This window comes from Gouania willdenowi, chromosome 5 (genome assembly GCF_900634775.1).
Source record: "Gouania willdenowi chromosome 5, fGouWil2.1, whole genome shotgun sequence".
In the NCBI taxonomy this organism is placed as follows: domain Eukaryota; kingdom Metazoa; phylum Chordata; class Actinopteri; order Blenniiformes; family Gobiesocidae; genus Gouania; species Gouania willdenowi.
Window position 1 is genome coordinate 32,354,486 of NC_041048.1, and position 12,368 is coordinate 32,366,853.

A 12,368-nucleotide genomic window follows, 5' to 3' on the forward strand; every position below is an offset into this window, starting at 1 on the left:
ACCGCCGCGTAGTAGTTTCTAGAGTTGAGTCGGATACTCGGCTGAAACGAGTATCCGGTACAGAAAAAGCACTTTTGCCGAGTACGAGTATTATACGATTAATACGAGTCAATATCTGTGCTTCCCGCTCATTTCAAGACAACCCGACCCACTACCGGGTTAAATCCCGCCCACTTTGGGCTTAGGCCCCGCCCACTCCAAGTACAGATACAGATAATTCATATGGTTTACAGATACTCGCTCATCCCTAGTAGTTTCCATTAAAATCCTACATTTCCCACAATCCTTAGCACTTCTCTGTACTCTTAGGATGTGTTTTAAAGGTGTCACTACTTTCGTAGCTCGACTGCCAGTCTCCTCTAAGCTGCCTAAGGAAGTGAATTACAGGTCGGTGTTACATTTAATGCGGGGCGATACAATGCCGAGCAGTGTTTTCTGTGACACCAACTATGCGGAGAAGTCCACGCAGTCGTAAAGATCTGAGCTTTGCTTTTCATTGGCCTAGTAGACTCCTCGCGGACTCCGCCCGAGTATGTTTGAGCAATGACAATATATGTTCCAGTTGTATGGAGTGTGCACAGTTTTATGGCGCAAAAGTGCCACAACTCTCCAGTTTGAAACACACCTTGAAAAAAGAAAAAAACCTGCCTCAGAGTGTGCTTTAGATCGATGAAAAAGGAGACAATGTTTTTACACCAGATATGTCTTTTGGACTTTGTTCAACAAGGTAAGAGAAGATTAGAGGTTTCACACTTTTGTTTGCATGGTTTGATTTAATGAAAGTCATCAATTTCCAACAGCAGTGTTTGGGGTTTTCAGAATTGCTTAACGCAAGCACAGACAATGATACAGTGACCTTTTTGTAGGTCTGTTTTAGATAAATTGTAAAAAGAATTAGTGGACATCCCATCATGCTGGAATTATTTTTGGAGCAGCAAGTTGCCCTGTTGTCATGAACAAAAACATGATTTCTGTAAATCCTGCAAGACGGTTGAGTTGGTAGTTTTTGCATTAAATTGTCCAATAAATAGTGTTTAAATGAAACATGTTTTAATAATTAACTACAGTAAGTAAGCCATAGATATAATATGCTTTAATTAAATTGTAATTGACAGTTTTTAGTTAATTTCCATGGCAATTACAATTACAATTCAATTATGATTACAACGACAACAGATTTGTAAAATTACAAATAAGATCATAATTACGCCATAATTGTAATTAATTATCAATTACGCAATTTAAATTACAATTGACCACAACCCTGACACGGATTAAGTACTGTCGTTATGTAGTAAAGAGCGTTTCTGTGAAACGTGCACTGACGACTGAAACCATCATCACAACATTCTGTTCCGATTGGCTTTTTTTCGGTGAGAAAAGTGTTTTGGCCGAAAACTGAAAATGCACTTTTGGGCCATTTTTGATCGAAGATTTTCGACAGCTGGAATTTCAGTGCATTACTAAAAAATGTTAGCAATTTTTTATTTGTTTTTACCAGAGGTTTAATATCTGTACTATGAGAACATTCACTAAAAAGGAAAATCGATTATAATACTTGTTTTTTTTTTTTTTTCTTCTAATGTTCAGTTAACATGAAACTCTGTCTACAAGATCAGTGTGAAATCAATCACATGCATTGCATTTGGATTTATTATCTTTCCATTTGTACTCATGTCACGCGCAAGCATGAATGCATTCATGTCCCTAGCCTGCTTGATCTACAGCTATCTGGGTGAGACACTCAAGCCTATCTAATCCACACAGGGAGATAGAGAGAGATGAGATATGGATTTCAATAATGCAGAGTAATGCCTAAGCTTTTTGCAGACCCTGATGTCTGTATTCTTCTGCTCCCCAAACAGGTTGTGTACTGGGAAGATGACACCAAGCCTGACACAGTTGGCAAAGTGCGCATATCTGGAAACTACACACGGGTGAACATCACAGGGCTGAAAGCAAACACAGTGTACTACCTGTCTGTGGCCGCTTTTAATACAGCTGGCCCTGGGCCGCAGTCAGCACCCATCAACAACACCACAAAAAAACCACGTGAGTCAGTCCTCCGAGGCACATTCAAAACATTTCTGAAATGGAAACTCATTCTCATGAAGCCCTTTGGATGATGTGGAGGTGTCCTCAATTTGATAGCTGTGGCTTTTTTCCAGGGGTTTTTTCTTGTGCTTGTAAAAATTAATGTATAAAGAAAGATTTCCATCATCACATGGGGAGTTCTAGGGCTAACTGTGTTACACTTGTACTGTGAATCTGAGACAGCCCAAGGTGAACTTGAGAAGGAAATAATTATGTTCGGCACTCATAGGTAGGGCAAAAAAAATGTGATGCATTTAAATCTTTCATTATGTTCATCATTATTCTACGAGCCCTGACTGTTCACTTGGTCACTGTTGTAACGGCTTATACTTAATTTTTACTCGTAGTATCTCTAAATTGCCTTTTACAAACTAAATGGGCCAGTAATATCACGTGAACACAAACAACCAATTAACTTAAATGTTTAATAAAATAATTATGAATCAGTTGTCAAATCTGCCATGTTTCAGCACCAAGGACAGCGCAAGATCGCTGCTAATTTAGCCCCATCACAAAGGTCACTAAACTTTCAGAACACAAAAACCCACAAATACTAAATAATTACCAACTTTTACACCCATAAGGCCATAACTCCTCCAATAAATCAGTAGCACAGTAGAAAATAAAAATAAATTGTGTGCTTACCTTTTATTTGTCCAAAACAGCCAAAAACACTAGCCATGAAGCCATTTGGATCCTCGCAACTTTTTAACATATTTCAGCCGAGGCCTGCCTTGTCTTTCATAAGCCAATAGCAGCAGATCATCTTGGCTTTGAACTGAGCCTCTGACCAAACTCACTGTCCATACAGAACTTTAACCATTGTCTCTTTCTATTCTGTCTATGCCTGAGTCATCCTCATGTCCCTTGGATAGTTCTCCTCCTGTGTCCTGTCTGTTGGAGGCAGGTTCTCCTGCATTAGCATCTCTGCTACGGGTCCTGCTACTCACTACGCTAACTGTTGCTTAGCTTCACTTATTGGCTTAAAAAAACTGTTTAAATCCTACTGCCTTTTTTTAGCCATTTTCTACTGTCTTCCAAGCTGACTAGACACAATTTTTGCGGAAAATCACACTTTAGACGTTGCGTGGGGCCGTGGCCTTACTTTTCTCTCTGTTCTTCACTCACATTCATTGAGACCTGTGTATTGATGTATCCTGATATATATCTTAAATTTAGATTAGAATTAGCTGTCTGCATCTGTTTGTCTTATTTTGTAAAACTGTTGGCCTGCAACCTGAAAAAAAGTGTATAAGCAAGTAGCCAATAAACATATAGTTGTTCATAAAGTCAACTACTGAAACTATCTGCAGCATCTTTTCTCTATGTTAACCTCTGATTTTTTTTTTTTCCAGCACCAGATCGAGCTCCACTGAACGTACAATGGACCATGATTGGCTCCACTCTCACGCTGCACTGGGACCCTGTAGTAGCCATGGAGACGGAGTCAAAGGTCACTGGGTATTTGGTAGGTCTCTTTGTATTGCGAGCACCTCTCATTTATCTGTGGAATCAAGACTGACAGCATTTGCATTTACACTACCCATCCTCTCTCTCTTCATCTCCCACACCTCAGGTGATGCTGAAGAGGCATCGCTACAATGACATCAGGACCATTTTGACTAAGAAAACCACTGCTCAGCTCAGCCTTGTCACCAATGACAACTATCTCATTCAGATCAAGGCTGTGAGTGAAGGAGGAGAAGGAGTGGGCAGTGAACCCATTCACATCCACAAATTAAGTGAGTTTTTTTTTTTTCCCACGAATACAAATAAACATGTACTAATGATCTAGTAATACAGAGGTCAACATTCAGTTGGATTTCATTGCTTTCATTGCATGTATTACCAACCATGTGTAATAGACTTATTTCTAGTGTAAGGAAAGCAACCTTTTTAAAAATACGTGCACGTTGTCATCCATATCTGCTAACGGGGTTATTATTCCATGTTGACTAGCTGCACAGCACTTCAGCATATGAAGCAGCACTCACATCCTAACGCTGTGCAAGACTTTTGAGGCGATTTGCCTTGCGCTTTGATGTGATTCCAACTTTATCTTCTCAGGATACCCAAATAGCCTCTCCTGTTGAAAGCCAACAATAATGTAGATATGGAGGGTAGAAATCATACTTGCTTTGTGACTTATGGGGTCTTAGTAGAAATTCAGAGCATAGCACAACGCAAGAAGGATTTTTTCCTTATATTGAAGGCAAGGGGGCATTATCATTCTCGAGGATTGTGGTGAATTACATTTTTCAGTTACAAATACATTTTCAATTTCAGTTTAATTATGATTAAGGTGATCATAATTTTTTCTGATTACATTTAAATTATAATTATTATTTTCCCCCTGAAATTGAATTACAATTCTTTTTACAGTTCCTAAAGTTTAATTATAATTTTACTAACGATTATTTGTAAAACACTGGGCAAATGGGACCAACGTGCTTTACCAATGATCTCATGGAGTATATATTTTGGTCAACCATGTATGCTCATCATTTATAGGCCTGTTGTGACAATTGCATGTGCTTTTGTTTTTGTATGCAAGAGCTTTTTATTTGTATTTACATTTTAGTGCATTGATTATAATGTCTTATGTAAAAGCCCAAAAAGGGACAAGATATTGAATTTAGCAATAGCTATAAACTCTCTGTACAAAACATTGATTACATTCACAGTATTGCTACTCTTTGTATCATGCCTATTTAAATACATTCTATTATATTCTAACTTTAACCCACTAATGCCTAACTCTTCTAACCCTTCTAACCCTTACCACTTGTGTAGGGGTGTGAAGATTATCTCACAGGTATGCCGATTACAATTACAAAGTCAATTATCTGAACTCAATTACAATTTGATTAAGATTACGACAGCCAAAAATATTTTGCATTTCCTGAAAAAAATGCAAGTAAGGATGCAGGTGCTTTCCTGCGTGGCACTGCATTAGCTTGCATTAATATTAGCCTTGTATTAGCATTAACCAAGCATTAGCTTAGTATCAGCCTAGTGTTAGCATTATCCTAGCATTAGCAATAGCGAGCAATATAATTGGCCTAGCATTAGCAATAGCCTAACAATAGCATTAGCCTTGCATTAGCACCAACCTTGCATTAGCATTAGCCTAACAGCATTATCTTACGCTAGCAATAGCGTTAGCAATAGCATTAGCCTAGCATTAGCAATATCCTAGCAATAGCATGAATGTAGCATTAGCACTAACCTAGCATTAGTACTATCCTAGCATTAGCTGAATATTAGCAATATGATGGGTTTAAAAAGTTGAAATAATTTAAAATTGGCTGAAATGAGTTTAAATGTGTTGAAGGTAATAGCTGAAAGTGAACAAACTAAACATGTTAAAGGTTGAATGCTTGAAATCAGTTGAAGAATGGCTGAACAGCTGAAGTTCAGAGTTGAAGGTTTAAAATGTTGAAAATGTGGATGGGAACATGTAAAGTTAAATAGTTGAAAAAGTTGAAAAGTTAGAAAAAAGCTAATACATAGCTGAATGGCCCGAAAATATCTGAACAGTTTGACACCAAACTAACAATCGGTTTAAAATTGTGAGAGTTGTAGGAGTAAGACGGAAGAATAATAACCAGAATAAAGTTCAAGGATAACAATAGTGAGGATTCAAGCATTTAGCGACAGTGGGAAGAAACAATTTCCTTTTAACAGGAAGAAATCTCCAGCAGAACCAGGTTCAGAGGTGGCAGCCATCTGCTTCGACTGGTTGGGGTTAGTGGACAGAAGGACCAACAGAACAGGATAGAGAGATAGAACATCAGAGTGTTCCTGAGTAGTTGAGCCGTGAACCACAGATCAGGAACTGCCATGATCAGCTTCACCTGAAACAGAGAAGAGAGAGAAGGGTGAGGAGAAGGCACTGACTGCAGAAAAACATGATACATTACTTACAAGTCATCCCCCTTGGCCTTGGGTCTCACTCCCAGTGGCCTGGTCAATACTTATTGTAAAGGTGACATATCTCTTCCTGTTTATTGGTAAGCTAATAGCGACTCCAAGGTCTGTAAATGTGACCGTTCACAGACAAGCCCATGTCCATTCTAGTGGTTAGGTTATGTTATGATTCAGTCCTGAATGCCTCCTGCATCCTCACTAATTATGACTTAATTGTAATTAATTATCAATTCCATGATTACAATTTAAATTGGCCCCAACACTGCCATTGTCTCACAACCTACTCTGTTTCTTGACTTTTTCTACAGGCATGGGGGCACGGGGTTCTGGAGCCAGCAACCTCCTTCCCTTGTCCCTTCGTGCCACCCTAATCGGTGTGATGCTCTGCTCTGTCTGGTGATGTCTAACCTCGGCCCATAAAGCGTCTTGCCTTCTCTCCACCTGAACATCCTCTCATTTCCCTCGGTCATGCTGTCCATTAACCCTGCACTGGCACAAGGCTACAGCACAGGAAAGGACTTTAAAGCACGGGCTCCTATAGGGATCACAACTATTTGCTTTTACCAACAATAAGATGGAGGATTGGCCTGCATGTTAAATGAAGTACTCCCTCTCTCCTCGTAAGTGCCACTGGGATTTAGGTTTCATTTTTAAAGTTCTTCATGACTTATTTTCTTATTTGTCAAGAGAATAATGCCTTAACATCCACCTCTCTAACATGTTAGCCCATACCAAAGTAGGTAGGTTTACATTTTCTTTAAAATACTTGGCAAAAAATATGTTTTTAGGATAAAAATCATTCCACATATTCCCACAACTGATAATCACTTTTGCCACTATTTGTGTAGCTTTAGCCAAAAGAAACATCAATTGCAGGATTCAGAGTTGGAAAACTTACTTAGCATATCAAATTGAGAAAAGCTGTGCCTGAAACCTATTCACTTCCCTGCCCTGCAATACTATTAAGTCTGCTTTAGACCTACAGGGCTCCCAGAAGCTGCAACCCCTTCCTTCTCTGCAATACCTTGATAGATGTTGGCATTTTGTCCTCTATCTCATGCTCCTCTAAATAATACATGTACATCACACGCCACAATTTCTCTGTAGTGAAAAAAGCTTGGATTGGAGAGAGAAAGCTAGCTGCAGTATTACCATGTCAAGTGTATCCCATGTGTACCGCCACTCCTATTTTCAAAAAATACCTGTTCTAGACACGTTTCTCAAATCTCAGAACATACAAATCATCTACACCCATGTTGACCAGGCGGCAGAGTGCACAACTATAAGATAACAGTGCCTTCACTAAATTTCAAACCCATTTTATGCTTTCCCTTCTACAAAGATTCATGTGGCAGCTCTGGCCTTGTTTGCTTTTTTTATTTGGAAGAAGAAGAAGAAATTACAAATACTGGAAGCTTTGAATGTAGAGGAAACCTATTACTGGAAAACATTTTGTGATTAAATTTTCATTGTGAGACCAGAGCATCTGGGACAAAAAGGTTTTGAAGCTTCAATAGAGGATGGAGATGTATGTTGGAAAATTTCAATTCCAGTATTTATGGGTCAGTGGTATTATTAATGTACGTCTCCCTCCGTGGCATAATTTATGAGCTATTAAGGAAAAATACCATAGTGAAAGAGCCCTGACTGGAAATGAAGCAAAAGGCTGTTGTTTTACCAACACCTCATCCCCATCTGTTGGACACATACCAGACTGAACAACAACAAAAGAACAAAAAGCTACTTTCTATGCCCAGTCATCATGAGAAAGTGCCCGTCAAAGTGACCTAAGTTAGGAGCCCAAGTTTGAGTTCTTTGGTCGCGTCAATGTTCAAAATGAAGGATACAGTCAACCGAACTGCTACTAATTACTGTGCCTTTGCCAAACATGGGGATGTGTGGGGTTTTTAGCAAGAATATTTCTGTTATGGTCTGCGTTTTGCACTTCTTGCCCCTCCTCCTTACATGCCTCTGCATCCTCAAAGTCAAATGAAAGCACAAGGAATAAATGCAAGGTGACTGGATGTCCTTACTCAGCTGTCTGAACAGGTGTGCAGACCCCAGAGGGCTCGTAAAAAGTCCAAACAGCCAACATAATCAGGCTGTTCTATCTGCTCCTTGACTGGTTCCATAAAACCCTTTGCTCGTTGATTAGACTGCTGCAGACCAGTCAATGGGATATTGATTTTCCTACCCCATTATTACAGCTGTCACAATTTAGCTGCTTGATTGACTGATGGTCGACTTCTTATTGCACATGTTCTGTTGTGTTACAGTCAGTGATGTTTCTGATGTCCTTCACTTCTTTCATCCCCAACAGATGACTTGGAAGACCTTTGATTTGTTCTGAGTGTGTGATGTGATTTTAAAACCAATTTTATTGTATTTGCTCAGTTTTTCTCAAACTCTGCTGTTCTGACATTGGTATTTTGTATTGTAGTTGTAGATTGTGCATTTTTAATTGGCGCTGTGGCCTGAAATGGATTAGGTGGTTAATTATTTTATACTTTATTAAAAAAAAAATGTTAATGGGCAGTTGTGCTCTGGGTGTGGTACAACTGTAGCGTTGCTTCTGAGAAGAGAAAAGCCCAGTCACACCAGTATATGAACATATTGAGCTTTAAGAAGCTTTTGTTTCCCTAGTTTTTAGCTGTTACTGTAAAGACGTTTCTTAATGGTTTTTGATTTTCAGTGGATAAAAAAACACCCATATAATCAGAGAGTTAAAGAGCTTTATAATATGATCTATTTTCAGATTGTCTTGGCTTGAAATAGGATGTAGGATACAGGGTTGGGGTCAATTATAATTGTAATATGACATCATTATAATCGTAACTGTTATTTTAAAAATTTGTTGGTGTTGTAATCATAATTCAAATCAAATCAAGTTTTACTTATAAAGCGCTAAAGCTAATTGTACACAACTGTACACAATAAAAAAATACAGTGCCACAGAACTATGTACCACACGACTTTCTAAACAGGTGAGTCTTTAGCGTTGTAATTGAGTTTAGGCAATTTACTTTGTATTTGTAAGAGGTATTAAACATTTCATAAAATATGTCAATTTAATGTAACGCAAAACTTGGGATGAAAAACCAATTAGATGATTGATAATATATTTTTGTGTATTTTTTTATGTAAGACGGGTCAAAACTGACACGTTAACAAAAGATGCTAACACAAGATGAAGGTTAAGTTTTAAGGGGTAATTTATTTCATTCTTAGTAATTGTGAATAATTGTAATTCAACTTTAGTAATTGATATTGTACTGTAATTGTAATTTACTTCCAGGGGATGACAGATAATCATAATGTATTTGTAATTGGGGAAAAATGCTGGTCACTGCAATCGTAACTGAATTGTAATAAACATGGATAATTGAAAACGTAATTGCAACTGAAAAATGTAATTGACCCCAACCCTGGTAGGATACGATACTTAGGGAATCACTCTATTAAACAGAAAAGCAGTAAGCGCTCATGCTAGTAAATGACAAAGTATGTTACAGAAGTAGCAACTACTAAATCACAGCACATCCCCAAAGAGTAAGGGGCTGATTTACTAATGGTTTGCGCCTGTAAAAACGTGAGAGAACTGCACCTGCTGCTTTATTTCCCGATCACCTTCAATTTGACGGCTTCAATTTTAATCCTGCGCTTCATCCCACTCAAATAGGGTGGTCTCAGCCACGTCTGCATGTGTACCCTGCAGCAGTTTAAGGAAATAGTGCATCCAAAGTATTTAAATAAGCAATAGATTTTGCACCATTTATTTGATATCTTAGTAAATCAGCCCACAAGTGTCTCTTTTAAACAGACATGTTATGAAATAAAAATTACTGTTAACTCCACAAGTGTACTTTCTATATTGGATCATATGCAGGTGCTGGTCATATAATTAGAACATCATGAAAAAGTTGATTTATTTCAGTAATTCCATTCAAAAAGTGAAACGTGTATATTATATTCATTCATTACACACAGACTGATATATTTCAAATGTTTATTTCTTTTCATTTTGATGATTATAACTGACAACTAATGAAAATCCCAAATTCAGTATCTCAGAAAATTAGAATATTACCTAAGATACAAAAAAAAAAGATTTCTAGAAATGTTTGCCAACTGAAAAGTATAAATATGAAACATATGAGCATGTACGGCACTCAATACTTAGTTGGGGCTCCTTTTGCCTGAGTTACTGCAGTAATGTGGCGTGACATGGAGTCTATCAGTCTGTGACACTGCTCAGGTGTTGTGAGAGCCCAGGTTGCTCTGATAGTGGCCTTCAGCTCCTCTACATTGTTGGGTTTGGTGTCTCACATCTTCCTCTTCACAATACCCCATAGATTTTCTAAGAGCTTAAAGTCAGGCGAGTTTTCTGGCCAACCAAGAACACGGATACCATGTTTCTTAAACCAGGTACTGGTAGCTTTGGTACTGTGTGCAGGTGCCGAGTCCTGTTGGAAAATTAAATCTGCATCTCCATAAAGTTGGTCAGCATCAGGAAGCATGAAGTGCTCTAAAACTTCTTGGTAGATGGCTGCGTTGACCTTGGACCTACGGAAACTCAGTGGACCAACACCAGCACATGACATGGCACCCCAGACCATCACTGACTGTGGAAACTTCACACTCAACCTCAAGCAACATGGATTCTGTGCCTCTCCTATCTTCCTCTAGACTCTGGGACCTTGATTTCCAAAGGACATGCAACATTTACTTACATCTGAGAACATCACTTTGGACCACTCAGCAGCAGTCCAGTCCTTTTTGTCTTTAGCCCAGGCCAGGCGCTTCTGACGCTGTCTCTTGTTCAAGAGGGGCTTGACACAAGGAATGCGACAGCTGAAACCCATGTCTTGCATACGTCTGTGCCTGGTAGTTCTTGGAGCACTGACTCCAGCTGCAGTTCACTCTTTGCATTTCACAGAATGGGTTTTGTTTCACAATCCTCTCCAGGGTCTGGTTATCCCTATTGCTTGTACAAGTTTTTCTACCACATCTTTTCCTTCCCTTTGCCTCTCTATTAATGTGCTTGGACACAGAGCTCTGTGAACAGCCAGCCTCTTTAGCGATGACCTTTTGTGTTGTGCCCTCCTTGTGCAAGGTGTTAATGGTCGTCTTTTGGACAACTGTCAGGTCAGCAGTTTTCGATATTATTGTGTAGACTACAGAACTAGACTGGAGACCATTTAAAGGCATTTGCAAGTTTTTTGAGAAAATTAGCTGATTAAAGTGGGGCACCAGGTGTCTTCAATATTGGACCTCTCCACAATTTTCTAATTTTCTGAGATACTCATTTTGGGGTTTTCATTAGTTGTCAATTATAATCATCAACATTAAAAGAAATAAACACTTGAAATATGTCAGTCTGTGTGAAATTAATGTATACATTATAAAAGTTTCACTTTTTGAATGGAATTACTGAAATAAATCAACTTTTTCATGACATTTTGATTATATGACCAACACCTGTGTATTTAACTTAACTGTTTTGTTTTTATTTAGCTTGCTTGCTACTAGCACTACAGCCATTGTGCTATTGTCTGGTGTGACTGGGCCCCCAAATGGTGTGTATTAATCCAGGTTGTGTTAATATTTAGTTTTATATTCAAATAACAAACCAGAACACCCGGTTTTGGGCAAAGTAGGGCAACTCACACTGTAACTGTGAGCCATATTTTGCAGTTTCCATCCTAGTTACATTAGTCGTAGTTGAGTTTAATGTTTCTAACCTCTTTGTGTGCTCCTCCAACTACTGTGTTGTTTTTTGCTTTGTGCTTTATGCATTTTCCAGTACAATCTAAAGAGAGGTTAAACAATATTGTTGATTGAAGTCATTAAGCTAGTATTGAGTGCGCAACATATCTTTATATTAGGCCAGTTTAGTTAGGTATGTTTCTGTGATTTGAAAGGAGTGCCCTCAGTGCAGTGTAAATAGCTTGCATATAGTTTTTTAAACTTGGCTATCATAGGCAACCTTAATGCTTTTTTTATAGTGTGTTCTCTGACCTTAATACTGGTGTATTAATCATTTATCTCTGTGAGATACTGACATGTAGAAGGAGATTTTCATATTGAAAAGTGACTGGATTGTCTTGTATACTAAAACTGTGCATGTTAATCATTGTTTGTGAATTTGTGTTGGATTTTTTTTTTTTCTAAAACCATAACTTATTAAAAACGTTTATTCCAGAAAGTGGTGTATTTTTTGTTATTGCTTCTACCAAGGCTCGGACCTTTCAAAAGCACACTTTATAATTTAGCCTCTTTGCGGTGGATTCTATCACCGATTGCACAAAAATCTGTCCCTGATTCTCAATAGGCAATTTTATCCA

At 38.3% G+C, this 12,368-nt stretch overlaps 2 protein-coding genes across 4 annotated transcripts in view; both read left to right on the top strand.

Annotated features, from left to right (window-relative positions):
• Positions 1–12,368, top strand: part of LOC114464078 (hydroperoxide isomerase ALOXE3-like) — a 1,091,527-nt gene that overhangs the window by 279,769 nt on the left and 799,390 nt on the right. The gene's annotated exons all lie outside the window — the stretch shown is intronic.
• cntn3b (contactin 3b) overlaps positions 1–12,368 on the top strand; it is a 128,074-nt gene that overhangs the window by 108,602 nt on the left and 7,104 nt on the right. Inside the window, exons 20-23 of one of the 2 annotated variants that reach the window (XR_003674144.1) lie at positions 1,866–2,052; positions 3,450–3,562; positions 3,671–3,836; positions 6,333–8,970. Coding sequence is in view for 1 of the 2 variants with exons in the window: in XM_028448130.1 (XP_028303931.1) it covers positions 1,866–2,052; positions 3,450–3,562; positions 3,671–3,836; positions 6,333–6,424 (558 nt within the window). In the remaining variant the exon portion in view is untranslated. Of the gene's footprint in view, positions 1–1,865; positions 2,053–3,449; positions 3,563–3,670; positions 3,837–6,332; positions 10,006–12,368 lie in introns of those variants that run through there. The other variant, XM_028448130.1, reaches the window with a different exon arrangement.